Genomic DNA, 22,725 nt, shown 5'->3' on the forward strand with positions numbered 1-22,725 from the left:
TTTACCTGTTGTCTTATATATGCTTGACAAATAAATAAATGAATAAAAATAAAGTCACAAAAAGCCTAACAATATAGCCATTTAGCAGGATTCACACCACCAAAGCTGTCGTGGTGAAAACAACAGGCTAGAAGCCAGGAGGCTGAGTTCTAGTCCCACTTTGGGCCAGTCACTCTCTCCCAGCCCTTAGCAAGGAGGCAATGGCAAACTACTTCCAAAATCTTTCCCAAACGCCAGAAACTTCTCCAAGCGATCACCAGGACTGATTCAAAAGCATCAAAACAAACACAGAATCCCCAGGCTAGATGGCAAAACCAAGTTATTGAGCAAACTAATATGGTTCCAGTAATGTGGCTTAGAGAGCCCATTAGTCAAGAAAGGATAAATAAACAGGCTAAGTCAAATACGTTGCCTCCATTGTCAAAGGACACCCCGAGTTGAAGATCAGAAGAGATTTATTTTCTATTTATATATCTATTTTTCTTTCTTTAGCTAACGCAGGTAATTGGAGAAAACAGTAGAGATCGCCAGATCACACAGCTCGACAAAGAGGCAGTTTTATTTATTTATAATTACGTTACGCTAAGTTATTGTACAGAATCTTGATGCAGCTTCCATTTCCACTTGGCACATCTTCCCTTTTTCAGTGGTGTGATTTATAGCTGCAAGACACAACGTGACTTTAAAAAAACAACAGTAACCAAGTCCACCGATCGAGGAATAAATCACTTTTAAAAACACATGTTCGTGTGGAGTGAAAAACCACGCGGACGCATCCGATTCGAAGAAACTTATTTTATAGGCCCATGATTTCTTTCACAGTGCGAGTAACAATAAAAGACTTGAGTTATCATCAACCGAAAAGAAAGGTGCAATTATTATGCTTAAGGTTATCGTTACAAAGAATGCCACAACTACAGCAGTCAATACCATAAAAAGAGACAATTCAACAGTTAAGTAGAGAACACTAGAACTTGAAAGTACGACATCACCGATGCAGAAGTTGAATCTTTACAGGAGAGAAAAAAAAGCATATTTTGAGGGTTTAACTGATTTTAAACCCACAGTTGGAGTCACAAACTTATAAATCCCCACTGCTGTTTTTGGAGGTCGTGTTAAGAACTGGGCCCCGGAGAAATTAAGCACAAGGGAATTGCTTTTCTTGCGGCATCAAAGAAACACAACACTTATCAACGTCATGTTCAATCTGTGGCAGATCGTGGTTAATCCTGGAGGAACCGCAGTGGGGATCTGAAGGTTCCAGCGTTGAAGGGTTCCCGATTACTGACTGGCCAAGAAACCTGGGATCCACCTCCCAATAGGAGAGTATTAACTCAATCAGCAGTTGAAAACTATCCCAGGCATTCCAAGTCTGGAGTGGTGCAGCGGTTATTATTATGTCTTAACAGCAAACTTGCACAAGTTTGGAGTGTATTATCACTTATAGAAATTCTCAAAGATCCAGGATTTCAGCCTCAGAAGGTTGGTTGGTGGGTTTGTCTGAAGATCAGGTTGCTTTTCCCCAAAAGAACTTGTAACAAACCTTCATTCTTAAATGTAGGTTTCAGGAAAGGATGCATTCAAGGGGTTCCCGTTATGAGGACACCTTTTCAAGAAGATGTTACAAGGATGTCCTCTCCAAGGGAACAGCAAGAACCATCGCCTTGTCTCTTGAAACCAAGAGGTCTATGCCAGGTTTCTAACCAAGAGGCACGGAAACCTACGGTTACATCACAAGTCCTCTCTCAACGCACGTTAGCAAGTTGCTGCTTTAAATAAATAAGAAAACGTGTGAGGTGAATAGTCTTACGGGAATAGTCTGGTGCTGCACAACTGCACTTGAGGATAAAGGACGCACAACCACGGAGTTGGGCGTGGGGACATTTCCCTCTTTTGTCCAGTTTAAAGGCAGCAAAGCAGAACTGAAAAAATGTGGATTCCCTTGGGATCTAGGATCTCCCTAAACTTCTCAGCTCCACTTTTAATTGATTACATGCCGATAAGACATCAAATTTAGACACACAACCGAAAATTGCCAAGGATCTTGTTTTACTTTTGGTCTGGGCAAAGGTCTCAAGCGGGACCATATGGGGCTTTCCAGATGTTTGTTGAAGTACACGTAACAGGATGGGCACAACCTTCAACCTTGCCGATGTTGGAGGACTCTAATTCCCAGCATGCCACCCTCTTGGCCGTGACATTTGAGGCTGCTGGGAACTGTAGTTCCACAACATCTGGAGGACGCAAGGTGTCTTTAGTCAGGATTTACAAAAAAGAAAGAAAAGAAACTTAAGTGTAGAAAAGTGTGCAAATCTTCCAAATTGGAGAGGACAGAGCAGAAGAGGGAATCCACTGTATGTCTCCTTGACAAAATTCTACATTTTCTGATACAGAAGTCTGCAAACTCCGTGACTAATCAGGCTACACAAGATCATTAGCTGTTGCTTAGAAACATTTGAAACCGAAGAGTTATCACACGAACATTTCTCATATTATTATTATTAGCAATAGTACTATTAATTATTATTATTTTAACATCGGACATTAAGATACAGACATTATATAGAAGCACAACATGCATTCACATATATTTAATGACGTTCCTGCATAGCAGGAAAAAAAATAATAATAAAAGACCTAAAAGAGAGGAGAAGGGGGGAAAAAAATCTTATTTTCCAGTGCAGTGAAGCTTTATACTTCTCAAGAATGGGGTGTCACTACAGAATTGGGGTGACTCAAGATGGGTGGGACCCAGTGAAAGCAGAATGGAACTAAGAGGAAAGGAGCAGGCAAGTCCTCAAAATTGTTCTGAAGGAGACTTGAAGAAAGTTAATTCAGACGTGGAACTTTTGGAAAACGAAAAGTTAATCTGTTTTCATGGCTGAAATGGAATTGATTTCTTGCTGGACCAGAAGAAGGACTTGGAGGCAAAAGTCCAGCACAGCCAATCTTTAAAGGTTTAAAAGGATGAAGCAACTCGGTTTTTCTCTTCCATAAATCTTAGCCCAAATGTTCTCATTAAAGAAAATGAAAAAATAAAATAAAATAATAAAATAGCCTGCTTCCAGGGCACAAAATGGTCACAACATTCCACAATTTTTGGAGCGTGTTTTTCCTCCTTTGGTTAGAGGAAAGCATGCCTAGCTGCACGACATTTATTTTAGGATGAGAGATTTCTCTGGTGATTGATTGACGGAGGAGCTAAACTAGACTGCTGCTCGCGGGTCGTGCTAATCTAAAAGAAGGATCGAAACGAAACCCGTTTTTAAAATGGGATTAAAAAGCAGGGACCGTTAAGTCGCTAGAATAAAGCAGGGCATTTAAAAAGTTCTTTCGAAATTCTAACGCGAGAGTTGGCTGTGTGTGTGTTTTCTGCTAAAGAAGAAAGCGATGAGGTTCAGCCGGCAACCGTTACCAGATCTGCCGGTGTACCTGGAAAAGATGCAATGAAAATCCTCAAAACGACGGAAGCAGAAAGTTAGAAGGAAAAAAAAAAAATCTGAATAAACTGAATGTAAAAATCAGTAGGTGGTTCAGAGCTCTTTCGTAGGCAAAGGAAAAAAAAAATAAGGCCAAGAAATAAGCCTTATCGGCATTTTTCTCACTGATTTGTAAACGATGAGACAAAAATCTTCCCCCCCCCCATTATAGACACACACACATACGCATTATCGTGCAACCAATACCAAACAGTGCAACTATACAAATGGACGGATGTTCCAAGTATCTTTAAAAAAAACAAACCCAAAAACCCTGTAGAATCTCTACCTGCGTTTTTTTTGAACAGTCCCAAGTGCTACTGTTCCAGCTGTTTCTTTTTTTGTGTTTGCAGATGTGCACCCATTAAAAAAAAAATCTGCAGCCCCCACCCCACCCCCCCAGGGGTTTCTAGAATAGAAAGCTCAAAACTAACTGGGTGCCTCCCACCTGCTCCGGAAGCAGCGTGCTAATCCTCTGCACGAAAATTAACAAAACGGTAGCTGTTTCGGTACTCCCGTCCTTCGGTCCCTCACCCTAATGCGATGAGATAAGGCGAGAGAAAAATTAAAAGCCAAACAATGATAAAATGATCCACCTTCGGTGTCCGGAGGATAAACCTTCTGGCCTACCGGGACAACCAAGGAGATTGTACCTGTCCACACACACAAAAACTTGCCAAGTCAGAAGCTTGTTAGGTCCACAGCATCCAACATCTGGCTGATTCTGCCTTCAGTGTGGACAGCCAGGCGGCCACAACAGAAGCCCCCTGGACAACTCTCTCCAAATCATCCGTCCAACATCCAGAAGATGTTCTTCAAAATAAAGACTTCAAGCAATCCCCTTCAGTTTTTCTTAGATCTTCTGCCTAACTGCAGCTTGGCCACCTCGCCTAAAGTTCCCCACTGCTCAAATCTTTGCCCCTCCTTCCTTCCTTCCCTGGCATCAGCAAAACGGGCACTGGATGGTCAAAATCCAACCCAAAAACAACAACAACACATCACTCTATAGAACCGGAAGGGTTGTTGCAAAGCTGGCCTCCGTTCCCAACTGTGGCCCAACTGTATCTAAAACAGTTCCGCCGCTATTTGGTGCAAGTCCCATCGATTTCCCAGGGTTGTTTCTAAACGCACAAAATCAACCGCTCGCTCCCTTTGCACAGATAGCGGATGTTTCTCCTGACACCGTATCAATAAATCGTATTTATACAGCTCAGACGTTCTGAGACATGCGGTAGGTTTTGGGGTCATCGATAGCCAGGTTTTCGTCACCATCATCTGCGGATATTTTTGTCGTCGTTTGTTCCTGTGGTTCCTCTTTCTTGGACTCCCCGTTGTCTCAAGAAACCGATCTTAGGCCGGGCCGTGGCGAGCGTTGTCAACCACGCCGGAAGGAGGCTCGGAGTCGTCCATGGGGAGAACGAGGCGTGTCCCCCGGATGACCAGTTCGTGGTCTCCGAAGGCCAGCTCCTGGTCCAGCATGTCCTCGGAACCGTTTCCAGCCACCCGCCTGGAGGCGCCCGACGGCAACGAATCGGAGTTCCCGCTGGAATCCCCGTACGTCAGACTGATGTCTCCATCGTTCAGAATCAGATCTGAGTCGTCGTCCTTCAGCTGCTCTTGATTCTGGAGGAGGAGGAGGAAAAGGAGGAAGAATTGGAAGAGGAGGAAGAAAAGGAGAAAGAACATGAGGAGGAGGAATAAGGGAGAAAGGATGAGCGGGAGAGGGGGAAGGAGGAAGAATTGGAAGAGAATGAATGAGAGGAAGAAAAAGAGAAAGAACACAGGGGAGTAAGGGAGAAGGAAGAGGAGTAGGAGAAGAGGAAGAAAAAGAGAAAGAAGACAGGGAGGAGGAAGGGAGAGGGAGGAGGAAGAATTGGAAGAGGAGGAAGAAAAGGAGAAAAACATGAGGAGGAGGAATAAGGGAGAAGGGACGGAGAGGGGGAAGGAGGAAGAATTGGAAAGGAAGGAATGAGAGGTACAAAAAGAGAAAGAACACAGGGAAGAGTAAGGGAGAAGGAAGGGAGGAGAGGAGGAGAAGAGGAAGCAAAAGAGAAAGAAGACAAGGAGGAGGAAGGGAAAAGGGAGGAGAGGAGGGGAGAGGGAGAAGGAGAAGGAAAGGAAGGAGAAGGAGGAGAAGGAAAGGGAGGAGAAGATTGATGGCTTTATTAAACAGTAGAAGACCAAAAAGGCTTCCATAAGAGAGATGGACAACTTCTTAGTGTCAACAACCACGTTCCCTACTTTTTTTTGCAAGATAGGGTCGCAATCTATGGGATGGCATTGTGAGGGGAGAGGTTTTATTTTGAGAAACAAGTTTGGGGGCCCTTTCAATTATGGAAAGCCGACCTTTCCATTCAACGCTACATTTGGGGTTGGGGGGGGGGTGTCTGCTGCTCATTTAGAAGCTCTACAGTTGAGGGTGAATCCAGAAGGAAGCCTGAAGAGCTTTTGAGGCTGGAAAAGGGGTTAATCGATCAACCTCAAGAAGGAAAAAGCCCACCTCACCACCCAGCAGAAGTTAGAGACCACTTCAGCAAAGGACAACCCAAACCACGTCCTCACCACTTCCCCGAGGTCCTTCCCTCCTTTTCTGGACGTCAACTCTCCAACCAGAAAGAGGTTTCGCCCGGCCCACCTCAGCAACAGTGAGCAGGCCAAGAGGAATGCACCGGTGGGCCAGGGGAGGTCCTTCAGGTTATTTTGGGGGGCATGTCCTGGACTCACCTCGTAAGCCTGCGGACTCGTCAAACACCTTGCAAGGGGTCCGCAGCAGCTGGGGAGCGTGGTGGTGAGGGGGGGACCGCTGTGCGTCAAGAGAGGTTTTAAATAGCTGAGGAAGGGGGTCTTGGTTAAGGAGGCGTCTCTATTTTCGGAAATAGTATATTTTTATCTAAAACCAAGGGACACGGTGGCTCAGTGGCTAAGACGCTGAGCTTATCGATCGAAAGGTCGGCAGTTCAGCGGTTCGAATCCCTAGTGCCGTGGAACAGGGTGAGCTCCCGTGACTTGTCCCAGCTCCTGCCAACCTAGCATGTAAAAGCAGGTAAAAAAAATGCAAGTAGAAAAACAGGGACCACCTTTGGTGGGAAGGTAACAGCATTCCGTGCGCCTTTGGCGTTGAGTCATGCCGGCCACATGACCACGGAGACGTCTTCGGACAGCGCTGGCTCTTCGGCTTTGAAACGGAGATGAGCACCGCCCCCTAGTGTCGGGAACGACTAGAACGTATGTGCGACAGGAACCTTTACCTTTTATCCAAAACCAACTCGTATATGGTTTTTCTAGCACTAACTCTGCTACCCATGTTTCCCCGAAAATAAGACCCAGTCTTGCTTTCTTTGGGGCTCCAAAATAAGCACTAGGGTTTATTTTCGGGGGGGGGGGTGTTTCTTATTTTTATTCCCCATGCACAGGAGGCCCACGTCTTCTGCTTGCTGGTGGCAGAAAGGACTGTGAAGTGGTTTATAAGTCTAAGGGCTATTGCTACTGCTATTATATTAGGCGCATGCGTAAAAAAAACCCTTTTAATTACCTTTTCTGGCCACGGACCCCCAAGATTAAAATCATAACCATTCTTTAATCCTTCGCTGACCTCCTGTGATAACACCGCCCCCTCCCTCACCAGGGGTTGGTAGGCCACAGGTTGAGAGCCCCTGCCATACAGGATTCCTCTACAAATTTCCTCCCCTGTTTTCCCACCTTAAGTCGTCACAACTACTACTATGGTTTTGGTTAACAGTGGGATACAGAGACTGGCAGAAAACCAGTCTGGCCCAACTTCATTCTAAGAAAAAAGTAGCTTGCAGGAGCAGGAGGATAACACTTTGGCCCTGAAATTATAGGTTGCTCGGTATAAGTTTTGGTTTCAGGTTTCTCAAAGGTTTGTTGCTAGTGGCAGGGGCTCGGTCACTTCTGGACACAGCAGAGAGCTGGCCTGGTGTCAAAACTCGGGGGTGCATGGGATACAGAGACTGGCAGAAAACTAAAATAATCTTTTGCCCCTGCAGGCATGGCACATACGACAGGCCTATCGTTCTGCATTTCTTGGTCCTGAGCCCAGATAAATGGCCACGAGAGACAAGAATGCACAGCTGAGGAAGGAAAGGCGCTTCGGCCCTCTCTGGCTGCAGATGCAGGAGCTTGGGTCCCAGGATCACCCGCTGGTCTCTAGGAAGGATACTTATGGTCGAAGTTGTACCAGACTCGGAATAGCCAGGCGCTCTCGGCTCTGGTGCTTCGCCCCTCGATTTCTGGGCCGCCCTGGAAAAGAAGGAACGCAACAGGATCGTAGTGGGGTTTGGGGGCGGAGAGCCACAACCAATGTCCAGTGGGGTCTTTATTTCCTGCGGTGGGTTGTTTATTGTCTGATGTTTGTGATCTGGATTGCGTTAATCAAAAACCGGGAGGAATTTAAAGATCTGTAGTGCTTCAACAAAGTTCTGGCAGAATCCTGGCATCAGGACGCAGGGGAGGCTGGTTGGAAATGAGATCTTTTGTGTGTGTGTGTGTATGTGTGTGTGTGTGTGTGTGTGTGTGTGGGCATATGGATAATGGTTATCTTTTGAGAGCTGAATGCAACAAAATTTCATTTTAATGTATGCTAATTAATGTACATTTAAAGTGACAAAGTTTCTATTCTATTCTGTTTCTATTATTTCTATTTCATTCTATTCTATTATTTCTATTCTATTTCTATTATTTCTATTTCATTCTATTCTTTTATTTCTATTCTATTTCTATTATTTCCATTCCGTTCCACTCCACTCCACTCTATTCATTTTCTATCCTATTCATTTTCTTTATCTTGAAAGCGCTTGGCACTCCAGAAGTTGAGTAATGTCTCAGGCGTGATCCTAATCATTGAAGCCTCGGAAATTCTGATTTAACAACTGCAAGAGTGAGGGAGTGATGACGGAGAGAGGAGGAGAGGCACTTACCACATTATCTTGGTCAGCATCGACACCAACCCTGCAGGGAAGAACACACAAGGACGATTACACTCCCTGTTCAGACTGGGGGAGGGGGAGAGGGGGCAGAGCTCTCTGGCCATCCAGCCGGCACACAAACCCTCCCCCCAAAAGGCTTTGAGGTGTCCGCCTGTAAATACGACCATTGCCCCTTCGTGCTAAAGTAACAGGCGGGCATGGGTAAAAAATTGTGCAAAGGGAAGGAAGGCTCAGATGTTGGGAAAGGTGGAAGGAAAGAGGAGAAGGATGATGACCAGCAGGAAAACACAGGGCACAGTTACAGTGGCGATGGGGCAACGTTAGAAGGTCTGAAGGACATTGTGTATATTGTTATATATTATATATTATGATTCATGTATGTTAAAAAAATGTTAATAATAAAAAAATATGAAAAAAAAAAAGAAGAAGAAGGTCTGAAGGACCAGGTTGGGGACAGGTCATCTTGGAGAAAATCTAAGGCTCAACCCTGAGTTGATGGTATATAATTAATCCACCTCTTCTCCATCTGATGACAGATGGCGGTGCACAAGTGGGTAAATCTAACATCTCTGCTGAGATATGAGCTGTGCTGGTATTCATGAGACTGCACTTTTTTTTTCTTTTTTAAAAAAATATACATCCATATTGTATGTGGACAATGTTGATTCTGGGCATCGTTCATATTAATCCAAATTACAATAACAAGATTAGTAATCTGTATCACATTTATCAAACTTAGGCGATCCTCATAATATTATTTAAACTTAAGATGCCTAACATCTATGAACCTCTAATCTTTCTATTATTTTTGTTTATTCTATTAAAATATACGTTCTAATAGTTGCCCTATCTAATTTCATTTCTGCCTCTATCAGTTTACAACAAGCCCCCTTAATGTTTAAAAGGCAATTCTTTCTATCCGTCATCTCTTCTCCCCTTTAGCGTTTCAATTTTTATCCCTTTTTTTTTTTTTTACTGCATTCTTGGGAGGTTGGCGTGGTTTATTCCTGCCTTCTCACGCTCATCACCCAGAGCAAAGCTGACACCCAGTGGCTAAGAGGAGTCTTTTCACAACTGGTTGTGGCCCCACTCAGTTTGCACGTGGGTTTCTGAAAGGACACCTCACGCAACAGCAAAAAAAAAAAACGCAATTGCAATTCACTCCGTTGAAGCTAGCACCTCCCTTAACCCGGAAAAAGACATAAACCAACTTGCTCAAAATTGCCAATTATCCGGAAAGTGGCTTTGACTGCTGCTCTTTTTAAACCCACCACGTACAGGATGTCCCGCCCAAATTACGCAATTCCTCTCGCAGCTGAGGAAGAGGGGAGGGAGGGTCTTGCTCACCGAATGTGCAGGCATGAGAGCATCGTGGTGGTGCCACCACCGAAGACCCAGACGGTGAAAAAGACGATCAGCAGAGTCGTACTGAACATCACCTGCCGCGCGTAAGTGGCTGTGTCCCGGATGGCCAAGGCAAACGCCATGGCTCCCCGCAGGCCTAAGAGAGAGAGAGAGAGAGGGAAAGAAAGGATGCATGAAATTTCCCTAAATGTGGCTGGCTTTTTATCTGGGGGTCCCCAACCCCCCCAGGCCGTGGCCCTTTTGGAACCGGGCCGCACAGGCGGCAGGTGAGCGCTGTCAGTCCTGGAAGCCATCTTTTACTTTGGATCTTCAGGGCTGCCACATTTAGTGCTGTGGGGAACTGGGAGGGGGGATTGTATGGAGCTGGAGAGATATATAGTCAAAATAACATTCTTTTCTCCGAGAGTCAAGGACATCTTGCCCTGCACCCGGCTGTGGCTGGGCGGCATCTCCAGTTGGGACGGTGCATTGATTGGACCGTGTGATGGAGATGTGGGTGCTGGGGCAGGGGCTTGGACTTTCCTTTGGGTGGGGAAAACCTGGAAGCTTTCAGATCTGGGTTTTCCCAGATGTGCCAAGATGACATCTCTAATATAATGGAACTTTGAGGAACTTCTAGCCTCGGAGTCTCCTTTCGTTGGGGGTGTTCCTTGGAACCCTGACAAGCGCGCTCACATAAGCAGCTGCATTGGCACGAGTGGCCGCCATTCGCGTGCATGCGTGAAGTTCCATTTGTGCACAAATGGAGTTGCACACGTGAGCATGCATACCTGCCGCTCACACGGAACCATTTCCTCCGCTCTTCCCCCCCCCCAGCCCTCGGTCCACAAAGCTAGAAAGGTTGCAAATAATCTCCTTGTCTTTCAAGTAGGCATCATGTCTCCTCTGGCTCCCTTATCCTCATCCGTTTGTTTCCTGAAGGCAATTTGTTCAGCCCGATAAGAAGTATTTACCTGGCCCTCCCTCTTCACGCCAATATAATCTTATAAACCGGAAGGGTCCCATTCTTCCTCTCTATAAAGGTAAAGGTCAAGGTTCCCCTCGCACATATGTGCTAGTCGTTCCCGACTCTAGGGGGCGGTGCTCATCTCTGTTTCAAAGCCGAAGAGCCAGCGCTGTCCGAAGACGTCTCCGTGGTCGTGTGGCCGGCATGACTCAACACCAAAGGCGCACGGAACGCTGTTCCCTTCCCACCAAAGTGGTCCCTATTTTTCTACTTGCATTTTTTTTATGTGCTTTCGAACTGCTAGGTTGGCAGAAGCTGGGACAAGGAACGGGAGCTCACCCCGTTACGCGGCGCTAGGGATTCGAACTGCTGAACTGCTGACCTTTCTGATCGACAAGCTCGGCGTCTTAGCCACTGAGCCACCGCGTCCCTTTCGTCTCTATACTAGCCTCCTTTCCTTCTTGCAAGTAAGTGTGCAATTATTTATGGCAACCACGTTCAAAGGAGTCCAAGGGCCACTCACCAGCAAACATCATCATATGTTGAAAGTTTGTTCCGATCTTGTTTCGCCTCCCCAGGTTAAGTAGGAAAGAGAGGGGATAAATGTTTGCTGCTCTTCCCAGGAATACCGCCAGCTAGATTCATGGCTGCATTAAGGAAATTATTTTCCGATAGAAGAGAATATTTGTAGCTCAGGGTTGAACTGGAGGGTGTGTGTGTCCCTGATGTTCCCTGAACTGGGTGCTTTTCTTGCAATTGTTTCATGACCCACCTAGGTAACATCGTCAGTGGTAGAAGGGAATTGGGTTTGCTCTCTGTATACATACAATCTAGCACTGATGATATTATCTAGTTGGGTCATAAAACGTCTACAAGAAAACCACCAGCTCAGGGAGCACAAAGGACCCCACAAATTATTTTTTCTTTTAACTCCACTTTAAAATTATACTGGCTATTTAACTCGGTTCACAGCAGCTTAGACTGTCATGGAAATGTCACAATCGAGGTTGACTTCTTTACTTCCTCACCAGGCAGGTGAGTTAAAAACTTTTCAGAGCCAGACATGGCTTGCCACTAAAAGTGCAAAAAAAGCCCGAATGAGCTTTTGTCTTTTCAGACTGAGCCCAGACACGCCAGTTGGTAAAGTCTGACTAGCAGCCTAAGGGCCCAATTTCCTGTCAGCTGACACAGGTTACAGATACTTCTCACCAACATCCAACAAACCAGGATAAAACAAAAATGGTGTAAACATGCGAACTCAGTGGGTGGTTGTTTTTTTTACTTCTAGTCAATGCTTTTTTCCCCTTCCAAAGAGAAATTCTGAACGTGAGAACTGGAGTGTTCATTATTAAATTATCTATATCGTTCAGTGCTGAATTTACCCAAACTTTTTTATAATTTATAATTTAAGTTTATTGTCATTGTAAATGAGCCTTGGTGGCGCAGCAGACTAAAGTGCTGTTAAGTAACACCAGCTGCCTGCAATTACTGCAAGTTCAAATCTCACCAGGCTCAAGGGTGACTCAGCCTTCCATCCTTCCGAGGTAGGTAAAATGAGGACCCGGATTGTGGGGGCAATAAGCTGACTTTGTATAAAAAAAAGGGGGCCAAAAGCCCTACTAAGCAGGTATATACAAAAGTATGAAGGCTGTTGCTTAACGCATTGTAAGCCACCCTGAGTCTCCGGAGAAGGGCGGCATATAAATCGAACCAATAAATAAATAAATAAATACTTATATACACAGTATACCCATACAACGAAATTCACATAACACCCAGAGACCAAGACCAACTCACATGACAATCCCCAGACACACCCCACCCACCACAAATTCCCCACCCCTAAACCACCCGAACATCCACACAGCAGACCAAGTAATGCTGTCCAACAGCTCACTGGCGGTGGCCCTTTAGTTCATTGTTGAGTGCAATTATGGCCTTTTTTTAATCCTGTTTAATTGGGAGTAATAATCACTTATTCTGCTCGGCAGTTTTCTTTGTTTAACCCTCCTTTTCCAGACGGTTATCCTACACAACCTAGGTGGCTTCCCCTCATATTTTTTTAAAAACAACAACAACAAAAAAGGATACAAAAGCCCCAACCACAAAGGTTGGATTAAAGACGTGGTTCTGGAAGGTGAACAGGGTGAGTCCCATGTAGGAGAAGATGAAATTCTCCGCCAGGAAGTTGAGAAGCTCAAACAACTAAAATATTGGGCAAGATGAGAAAGCAATGGTAGCATAATCCTTGGGATGACGACGACCCAAATATGTATTTAAAGTGACAGGGAATTCTTCAAAGCGTGGGCAGCACAAAATAGATAAACCAGCATTACATTTATTAGATTTATAAGGGGGAGGACAGTGGACAATTTTTTAAAAAATTATTGCAACTGTCCTGGGTTGAGGGAGGTGTCCCTCCCTGGCCATTCTGGTCCAAGGCCTCACCTGTTTTGTCCTGTGCTGCGATTCTGTGGACAAGTTGTTGTAGGTATAGTGAGCTTGAGTGATGCCACAGAACAAAACGGCCACCACACCTGGGGGACAAAATATGGGATGAATAAAGGAGCCTGCAGCACCCAAAGCCCATCTCCTGTTTTTCTTCAACACAGCCCTCTTTTTAATTATGGCTTAGCATGATAGGTGAGTGCTGCACCGGCATAAACCTAATTTTAGGGCTTGGAATTGGCTTTCAGCCGGATCTGAACAAACTCGGGGGAAAGCTAAAAGCTGGCAGGATGCGTGGGTCCCAACAGAAACCCGTAAGTTTGTAGTTATGCAGAATATTCCTACAGGTGAGAGCAATCAGCCCCAAAGGGTTGATAATGACTTTGTTCTGTGTGGCGTAAGCAGCTCCACCCATTACACCCCACTCTCAGGCCGGAAAGCACCCTGCCTGCCCTGGAAACATCTCAGAGGAAACTGGAGTAACTGAAGACGAGGAGCTGCCATTGTATCCCAGATGCTCAACTCCTCTGCTGAACTGTCCCCAGGGGTTTTGGGGAGTGGGGGAACCTTTCAGGGTGTGGCTTTTTCAGCCTCAGAGAAGGGGCGTCGCTGCCAATTTTGGCAAGGATTTAAATCTCACTGGGAAATTTCCTGGTACCACTCCACTCAGGCGGTACAAGGCAGAGGCGCACTGCCACTTACTTACCGGTAAAACCACACGCCTCGGCCAACAGGAACGTACTCCAGGACATCAGGAAAAACAAGCCAGTTTCCAGCAGGTGGAACTCGTGAAGTTTGGTAAACTTGGTGACGTGAAGCTGGAAGTAGTTAAGGGAGAAATCTACAAGAGATTTCTGCAGATTTAAAAAAAAAACAACACAACATTCCAACAAAACCAGAGAGTCCCCAAATCAGGGAAAAATATGAACTGAGCAAACTTGAGGGGTTCAAGCCACCCCATAAATACATCGGCAAAACTAAGGAAAAGGTAAAGGTTCCCCTTGCACATATGTGCCAGTCGTTCCCGACTCTAGGGGGCGGTGCTCCTCTCCGTTTCAAAGCCGAAGAGCCAGTACTGCCCGAAAACGTCTCCATGGTCATGTGGCCGGCATGATTAAACGCCAATGGCGCATGGAATGCTGTTACCTTCACATCAAAGGTGGTCCCTGTTTTTCTATTTGCATTTTTTATTTGCTTTTACATGCTAGGTTGGCAGAAGCTGGGACAAGGAACAGGAGCTCACCCCGTTACATGGCGCTAAGGATTTGAACCGCTGAACTGCCAACCTTTTGATCGAAAAGCTCGTCTTAGCCACTGAGCCACGTGGCGTCCCTATCGACAAAGCTATGGCTTGTCAAATATTGGGTCTTTTTGCTTTAATGCTCTCACCTTGTAATCTAGGGGAGTAGAGTGCAAGTTATGGACCCCTGTGGTCTGTTCTTGAAATGTTTCTGCCCTTTACATTCAAATGGCTTAGCACTGTTTGACTTAATTGGTCCTTAATTAAATCACTTGACAATTAAGAGAGCTTTATAAACCCAATAAGCAAATACAAGCCAATAGGGCAATTCTGACTGGCTGAAATGGACATGATTTAAAATATATATATATTCGTGCTCCTGGAAGCACGAAGCCGAGAACACCAGCCTGAAGATGATGAATGAGACTTCGTCGAAATGTCGCCAAGACACTTCCAATTTTACGTGGGAGAAGACCCGAATAACCAAAGACCTACACACACACACACACACACACACACACACACACACACACATATATTTCTACAGTTTAGATATTTGTGGCCAATCAAGTTTATGATAAATGCGTTAAAGCTTGAAGTCTGTTTCTGAAGAAAAGCATCGTGCTAATAATAATTAAATAACACATCGGTAAAAATTTGAGTTGTTTACAGACAAACCAGTCCAGAATCTTGAATTCTTTCACTGGGGGGAACCTCCTTACTCTGCGGATTTTTACAGCCTCCCAAGCTGCAAACCTTCTCGCTCAGAAACAAAAAAAAAAGTTTCCGACAGACAAAGCAAGGATATCAGAGCGGTGACGACACCGGTGGCAGCCCCCATGGCGAACGATCCGCTGAAAATCCCAAGGAAAATCCCGATGGATTTGAACATGGCGGTCACATCGAAAGTGTGGCTGTTGTCTCCGGCGGGCTGGTAGGCAACGATTGAACTGTGGGAAACACAGAATATAGACTTCTTAGCAGGAGGCTTTGTGAAATATTCCACAGATTGCAGGAGTCAAGAATTCTTCTTCTTTCTATCTAGAAGAAATCATCATCGTCATCGTCATCCTTTAATGACCCCATAACCCCTTGTGGGGTGGAATCTGGGAAACTGAATGGAGCTGAGTATTTACTGGCCGGATGCCCTTCCTGTCTCCAATGCAGAGGTTTTTTTTTTCAGCAGATATATTCTCATTGTGCAATTCAGCTCAAAACTGGACTCCAGAGTTTTTCAGGATTCTGTATGGTAAGTGCACGTCAATAGGCCAACTCTATAAACCGCTTTATAGAGAGGGCTGTAAAAGCATTGTAAAGCAGTATATAAGTCTAAGTGCTATTGCTACCATTTTTTTACAAGGCACAGCAGCTTCGCAGATGCTCCCTAACTTGAGCTGCCTCTGCCAGGGAGAGGGACGGGAAGAAGACACACGACTTACGAACACAGCACAATGGCTACCGCATCGTTGAGGACACTCTCTCCAAAGAGAAGGGCGTAGAGCTCAACATCCACTTGAAGTTCATGGAATATGGCGAGGACCGTCACTAGCCAAGAAAAAAAGAAAAAAAAAAGCGAAGAATTTGCTAGAATCCCAAGTTAGCTTACCGTATTATTTATCTGGCAACATCTCAATCTTCAAAATATGACAGAGATGCAAACACCCATGTAGAAAGAACCAACAAACGTTTATAGGACAGGATCCAATCTGGGTCGGTCAACAGGACCAGAAGTTTTGTCTTCCGAGCTTTTGGACTCATAGTGGAGCCCATCATCTTCAGGGAACTTCTCTCTATCTCAGAGATGGGCAACTATGGCCCTTTTATGACTTGTGGACTTCAATTCCCAGAATTCCTGAGCTAACATGGTTGGCTCAGGAATTCTGGTAAGTGGGGGGGACGTGACACCCCCTCCCGCAGCCTGTTTTCACTCCCAGGAGGCTTCTGGGAGGTCTACTAGGCCTAAAATGGGACGCGGAGGGGCGTGTCCCCCCTCCCGTGGCCCGTTTTTGCTCCCAGGGGGGTGCAGGAGGCCAAGTGCTGCCTGTCACACCTCCTGGCCACGCCCTCCATGGCCACGCCCACCCAGCCAGTCATTAGGGCAGAGAACCGGTTGTTAAAATTATTTGAATCCCACCACTGTTGACAAGGGTCCCTGGTTCCCGCCTACAACCTACCAGGATCCGTAGCGGAGGCGATGGCCCCGAAAAACAGGCAGTCGGTAAAATAGAAGTCTCCTCCAAGCTGCCCCATCACTTTCATCAGCGCGACACAGCCGTACATGATGGATCTGTTGAACACGAGAGAGTTGGCATCGTCGGCACCATGGCAAGCTCAACCTCAGCACAGGCAATCCTCGACCTACAGCCACAACCGAGCCCCCAAATCTCTGTTGCTGAGTGAGACATTCGTTAGGCGAGTTTTGGCCTCCGTTTTATGGCTTTTCTCGCCATATTTGTTAAGCGAGTCACCGCGGTTGTTAAGTTAGCAACAAATCTAAATTTGTCAGGCGGGTTGCAAAAATTTAATTAATCATATTTCTATGCTGCCCAACCCCCTAGGGACACGTGACCCCGGGGACACTGCAATCATCGTAAATGCGAACCAGTTGTCAAGCATCCAAAATTTAAATCACGTGAAGATAGGGGATGCTGCAACCGTCAGCAGTGTCAAAAGATGTCCTAACTTTTTTTGTTTTTTGGTGCTGTTGTAACTTTGAACGGTTGCTATATGAACTGTTGATTGTTGGGTTCACATGCACACCAGAAACCCGGAAGCGGAACAAGCGACACCGTGCGTGTCAGATACCATGGCTCCGTGTGTCACTTCGGGCACACATGGCATAGGTTCACCATCACAGCCCTATACTATTTCAGTCCCGTCTCTGCTTAAAAAAATCTAGAAGGACCCACTTCAAAGCGGTTTAGTGATTGGGTTGATCCGTAAACAATTAAGATTAACCAACCGTAGTTCATTCCTATGTTCAATTCTGTGCAACGGAATCAAAAACTTCTCATGGGCACAATGGACAAGAGGGAGAATCGCAGAACTCTGCAAACTGGGTTTGTTTATCAACACATTCAAACCAGCCTGGAATTGCTCAGCTTCTCATTTTTAAAAATGCAAGGCGGCCTTGCCTTGCTCTTGTTCGTTTTTGTTTGTGATTTAAGACTGCGCCTGTTTTCATTGCCGATCTTTCTTGCCTTATTGTTGTCATGGTTTTAACCTCTGGCATTGCAGCTGCTCACAGAGAAACTGTTGATTAGGTAATATGCAAAGGATGTAAACAGGGAACAATTTTTAGAAGCAGTAGGAATTCTCACCCTATCATAAAACAGGAAATTGCTGTTCCAAGAAATGCATATGCTAAAATGGATCCAAGGTTTCGGAAGAAGTGACGCTTAAAAAAAAAAGAGAGAGAGAGAAAAGAGAGAAAGACTTTTGTTACTTTAAATGCTAGGAATGACTGAGCCAGAATGACATGGCAATTTTTCTCAAAGTCCCACTGAACCCTCCCTAAACATACAATTATTTCAGACAAAGAGCAAATAACAGCCAATACGATTGGCTTATCTCTCCAGCACTTAAAATGCCTTTCCAACTAAGATGTTTTATAAGCATACAATTACTCATTTTTTTCCCTAACATGGGGAGAAAAATCTACGTTAGGACAGATAGCCCTGCCTGTAGGCACTTGGTGTCTGGTTACAAATGACTGATTTTGGAAAGATCAGAGGCACATTTAGCCTGGAATTTTTTTTTTTTTTCACAACGTACTATTTCTTTATAATCCAATTTTATTTTTCTGGCGGAAATTCTGTTCTGGTTGTATTATTATTGCACTGAAAAGCAGGGTATAAGAGAAGGCAATCAAAGGTTTGGATTGCAAAGGATAGACTGCTTAAAGGGTTTATTTTTTCTTGTATGCATGCACTGGCCTACATTGTACAGGTCCTGGATGGAAAAATTGGGTATGTAAAAGATTATTTCTCCCGTTTCAAACCGTTCCAAAGCAGAATCTTAAGGCGTTCAATCCAAGAGAATCCAGTGAGCTGACCTCATCCAAAACAGACTGAAGTTGTCCTCAAAGACAACAGCAGAGTAGCAGGTGGATGATGTCTCCTTTCTGTTCTTCTCAACAAGTGTGTTGCTACCCTGGATAAATTTTAAAGAGGATCAGAAGGAACAGACACCTACCCGTTTTAAGCTATATCCAGCATAAAATATAATGGGAGGGAGCAAGATATTGAAGAATACTTCAGGATCAAAAGTTACCTGTAGGGTATTAAAAGAGAGAATCAAAGCTTCACAAAAGACCCAACTTCAATCGGTGCAAAGTAAAACTTATCATTTGGTGAAGCGCATTTTCGTTAAAAACAAGAACTGGGCCACCTTTTAGCACAACTGTTCTGCATGCCAGAATTTTCAACTTCACAACCGGGAGGCATTAGTTGAGTTCACACCCACCAAACTTCCAGAATCGAAACAGCACAGCCTGCGTGGGCAGTCACTGCAGTGTGGCTCTGGGGTACACAACACAGCGGAATAATGCAGTATGTCTGTTCCAAAGAGATCTGATGAATATGGGAAGGAAGCCCCTTTTATTTGGCCGTGGAAGGACAGGGCCTAGTTTGCCTCATTATGACTCTTGAATAATTACAAATGGCTGACCGCACACAACCTGTGCCAGTTTGCCTCTTCCAAAGGCCAGACCCACCCAAAGTGGCAAGTTGCAACCCAGTAATTCACATTTAGATTTAAAGCAAGGTGCGAACACAGCCATTAAGGGATTTCTTGAATAGGCAAAATGGAAAAGTTTGAGGAACAGCAATCGGCCCAGAGAAGCAGCAGCAGAGATGCCTTCAAAAAGTCTATATATATTTTTTTCCCCCAGACTCCTCTAGAAACCTGGGAAAAAGCTACGGCAGAATTTCAACCGTGTTTTCCTAGAACCCTCGATCTAAAAAAGTGGGAAAAGTGAAGAGGAAAGCGAGTTTACCTTCCGCAGCATTTCATTATCTTGAACATTATTGAGTTCGTGGGAACTGATTTCCCCCTTCAGGGTGTACTCATAAAACTTCCCACTCAGGTTGACCAGCAAAGTAGCTGGGCTCGTTTGCATTGGGCAGCTTAGGGTCACATTGTTGATATCACTGGGAATGTGGATGCCGTAGCGAAGGATGACTCCCACCAGAACTCCTGTAAGAAACAGAGGACTTCAGGTTTGCTGGAGTTCTAGAGCAATCCGGAGAGGTTCAGAGTTCAGATCGATACATTCTTAGCACCCTCCTTTCACCGACTGTCAGAAGAACTCCTCCAGCAAAATTGGGGTGAAACAGAAGAATCAAATGGCGCCTAAAAGGAATAAATTCAATCCCTCAAATCATGCAAAGCCTCATCAAAATAATTCAGAATTGCACTGCCTGTGGTGACACACCAGCGTAATGTGTGGCCTGAATGTTTCCTAGGTGCTGTTGAAAAAACTGGGTGCAATAGAGTGGCAGCAATGAGGGTAGAAAGAGAAGAAAATATTGAAGATTCAAGCCCCCCGATGAATTACGGTGCACAAATCAGACCATCAAGATATGAAGGAAACTGAGAGATCATCTAATCCAACCCCTGTTCATTGGGGAAAAAAATTCTATTACTACAATTGTAATGCAACTTAAAATAGGGATGTTCTCGTCCGTCAGTTTGAAAGGAGCAGCAGCAGATAAATTTAAATTTTTCCTTTATCTCCATTGCGCAATCTGTGGTTTCTCTGAAGCTTTTCAGTTCAGTAAATTTCCCAACACTCTTCTTGAGATCAGCTTCAGTTAAGAAGAAATGGCAGCGGATCTCTTGAGCAACTTCTAAAAGATTTGCCAAGGCATGTTGCAGAAAAAAAATCCAAGATGTGCACCTATATTACAGGGATCTGCCATGCTGGGAAAAAAAATTTTTTTTGGCCAGGTTAATCTAGACCAGAGGTCTTCAAACTTGGCAGCTTTAAGACTTGTGGGCTTCAACTCCCAGAATTCTCCAGCCAGCATAGCTGGCTGGCTGGAGAATTCTGGGAGTTGAAGTCCACAAGTCTTAAAGCTGCCAAGTTTGGGGACCCCTGATCTAGACTCTTGGATTCAAATAGCTAAACAATAGGACAGCAACCCAGTTCACACAACACTGTAAAATGTAGTTTGTTAGCATACGGACAGTCCTCGGCTTATGACCTCAATTGAGCCCAAAATTTCTGTTGCTAAGTGAGACATCTGTTAAGTGAATTTTACCCCATTGTACGACCTTTCTTGCCACACTCGCCAAATGAATCACTACAGTTGTTAAGTTAGTAACACGGTTGTTAAGTGAATCTGGCTCCCCCATTGACCTTGTGAGAAGATCACACAAGCTGATCACGTGACCCCAGGACACTGCAACCGTCATAAATATGAGTCAGTTGCCAAGCGGCTGAATTTTTGATCACGTGACCCTGGGGATGCTGCCATGGTTGTGTGAAAAAGAGTCATAAATCAGTTTTTTCAGTGCCATTGTAAATGAACTGTTGTAAATTGAAGACTAGCTGTATTGAATGGTTCCCACACTAGCAACGTTAACTGCTGTCATAGGATTCATTTCACCAGTTAAAGTGCTTTTTTAAGAGTTATTGCATTGTCTTCTATTGTGTTTGGTCTTTGACCCTAAATACATTTTGATCCATTGATATTTGGTGATTTATTTCATTAAAAACTACGCCTTAGCAGCCGATCTAAACACAGCAACTGAATATTTTTTGGAAATATCTCCGTTTTATTTCCTGTTAATAAAACAAGATTAAATAGGAGAGAAAAGAGGGTTGTTACTGTCCAGCATTTTGCACATTAGAGCCGCAATCTCAGCTCTTCCCTGAAAAAGATCCCTTTTGGATGGAGGATATCTACTCTGCACTTCTTTTCAGAGGATTCTTGCTGGTACCACGCTGGACTTATAACTCCCCCTGGCTGTGGATCATGGGAGGGAAAAAAAAATCCCAGATGCGTGACCTAAATCCAGGGATTTAAATGGTGCCAGGCAGTGGTGAAATCCAAATTTTTTTACTACTGGTTCTGTGGGCGTGGCTTGGTGGGCATGCAAGGGGAAGGATACTGCAAAATCCCCAATCCCACCCCACTCCAGGGGGAAGGATACTACAAAATCTCCATTTCCTTCCCAACTTTGGGACCAGCCAGAGGTGGTATTTGCCAGTTCTCCAAACTACTCAAAATTTCCGCTACCGGTTCTCCAGAACCTGTTCCGAACCTGCTGGATTTCACCCCTGGTGCCAGCCAGGGTTTATGAAGTCCATTGGGAGTTGGGGAGCCGATACATTTCAAATATCAAGCATCCCACTCCTTTTAACAGGTCAGGCTCTCCCAAGCAGCCTCCCCCTCCCAACCACCACCATTCAGCCAACGCTTTCGTAGCCGCCCCCCACCCCCAATTCCAAAAGAGGGGAAAGGGGCCCCAAGTTGACCCTTTTCTTTCTATGGGGGAGGAAAGGATGAAAAGCACAACCTGCAAAAAACATTTTCCGCCTTCGTTTCACTCCGGAGACCCCACAAAGCAATGCCAGGTTGGGGTTCAGCCCCCCACCCCACCCCCCGTTTCCCAACTGAGCAGGACTCCCCAAATTCTCTCTCTGAGGAAGGGGGGGTCACTGGGGGAGCCTGGGAATCCTCCCCCACCCCCAACCCTCCCCCTCCCCTTTTTTGATTGAGGCTGATCCTCCCCCACCCCCCACTCCAACGCCTATGACACCCCTCCTCCCTCAGCCAACGAGGCTTCATTATTCCACGGGGGGGGGAGAAAAGCCAAGCGGGGGGGTGTCTGGGGGGGTCGGCAGGGGATGATGGGCTCTGTGGCCGCTCACCATAGATCATGGCCAGCCCGGTTTCGTGGAGGAAGCGGGCGCGGCGGTGCTTGAAGAGCCAGATGGTGAGGATGGTGAGGGTCAGCAGGAGGATGAAGACCAGCAGGTTGGCGCTGTCCTGGCGGTGACTGGCCTCGGCCACCAGCTCTTCCTCCAGGCCGCCAGGACGACCCCCGCCCGCCCCGGGCCCCGGATCCAGGCCCAGCACCAGCAGCAGCAGCGCCGCCATGGCTCCGCTCGCGGTCCTATTCGTCGTCGTCCCCCCCCCGCCCCCGCCCCGGTTCAGCGCCTCAGCGGACCCGCGACGCCCATCATCCCCGGCCGAGCGTCGGCCCCGCCCACACGGCTCCTTCGGTTCGCTTCTCCTCCTCCTCCCCGTGCACCGCGCGTGCGCGGGAGAGACGTCATGGCGGCGCGCCGTA

The 22,725-nt window shown here is 45.7% G+C and overlaps 1 protein-coding gene across 1 annotated transcript; it reads right to left on the minus strand.

The window, feature by feature from the left end:
- Nucleotides 1-780: 780 nt before the first annotated feature.
- Nucleotides 781-22,716, minus strand: SLC9A6 (solute carrier family 9 member A6). Its single transcript, XM_034441641.3, has 16 exons — nt 22,304-22,716; nt 19,421-19,620; nt 18,619-18,696; nt 17,745-17,821; nt 16,599-16,711; nt 15,864-15,969; nt 15,233-15,374; nt 13,891-13,996; nt 13,185-13,273; nt 12,828-12,941; nt 11,260-11,371; nt 9,773-9,926; nt 8,417-8,447; nt 7,660-7,739; nt 6,204-6,309; nt 781-5,102 (listed from the first exon to the last, which is right to left on the minus strand). Exons 1-16 carry the CDS (start codon nt 22,530-22,532, stop codon nt 4,830-4,832), a joined length of 2,010 nt encoding a protein of 669 aa, XP_034297532.2. The 5' UTR covers nt 22,533-22,716; the 3' UTR covers nt 781-4,829.
- Nucleotides 22,717-22,725: the final 9 nt, after the last annotated feature.

Source organism: Pantherophis guttatus, chromosome 12, assembly GCF_059756535.1.
Source record: "Pantherophis guttatus breed Tessera chromosome 12, ASM5975653v1, whole genome shotgun sequence".
In the NCBI taxonomy this organism is placed as follows: Eukaryota; Metazoa; Chordata; class Lepidosauria; order Squamata; family Colubridae; genus Pantherophis; species Pantherophis guttatus.

Coding starts and splice junctions, on each gene's coding strand:
- SLC9A6 (XM_034441641.3), bottom strand. CDS start 22,532: ATGGCGGCGCTGCTGCTGCTGGTGCTGGGCCTGGATCCGGGGCCCGGG. Junction 18,697..19,420: donor ATAATGAAATGCTGCGGAAG/GTAAACTCGCTT, acceptor AATACCCTACAG/GTAACTTTTGATCCTGAAGT. Junction 11,372..12,827: donor CCTTTGTGGTTGGGGCTTTT/GTATCCTTTTTT, acceptor CCATGAATCTAG/CTGGCGGTATTCCTGGGAAG.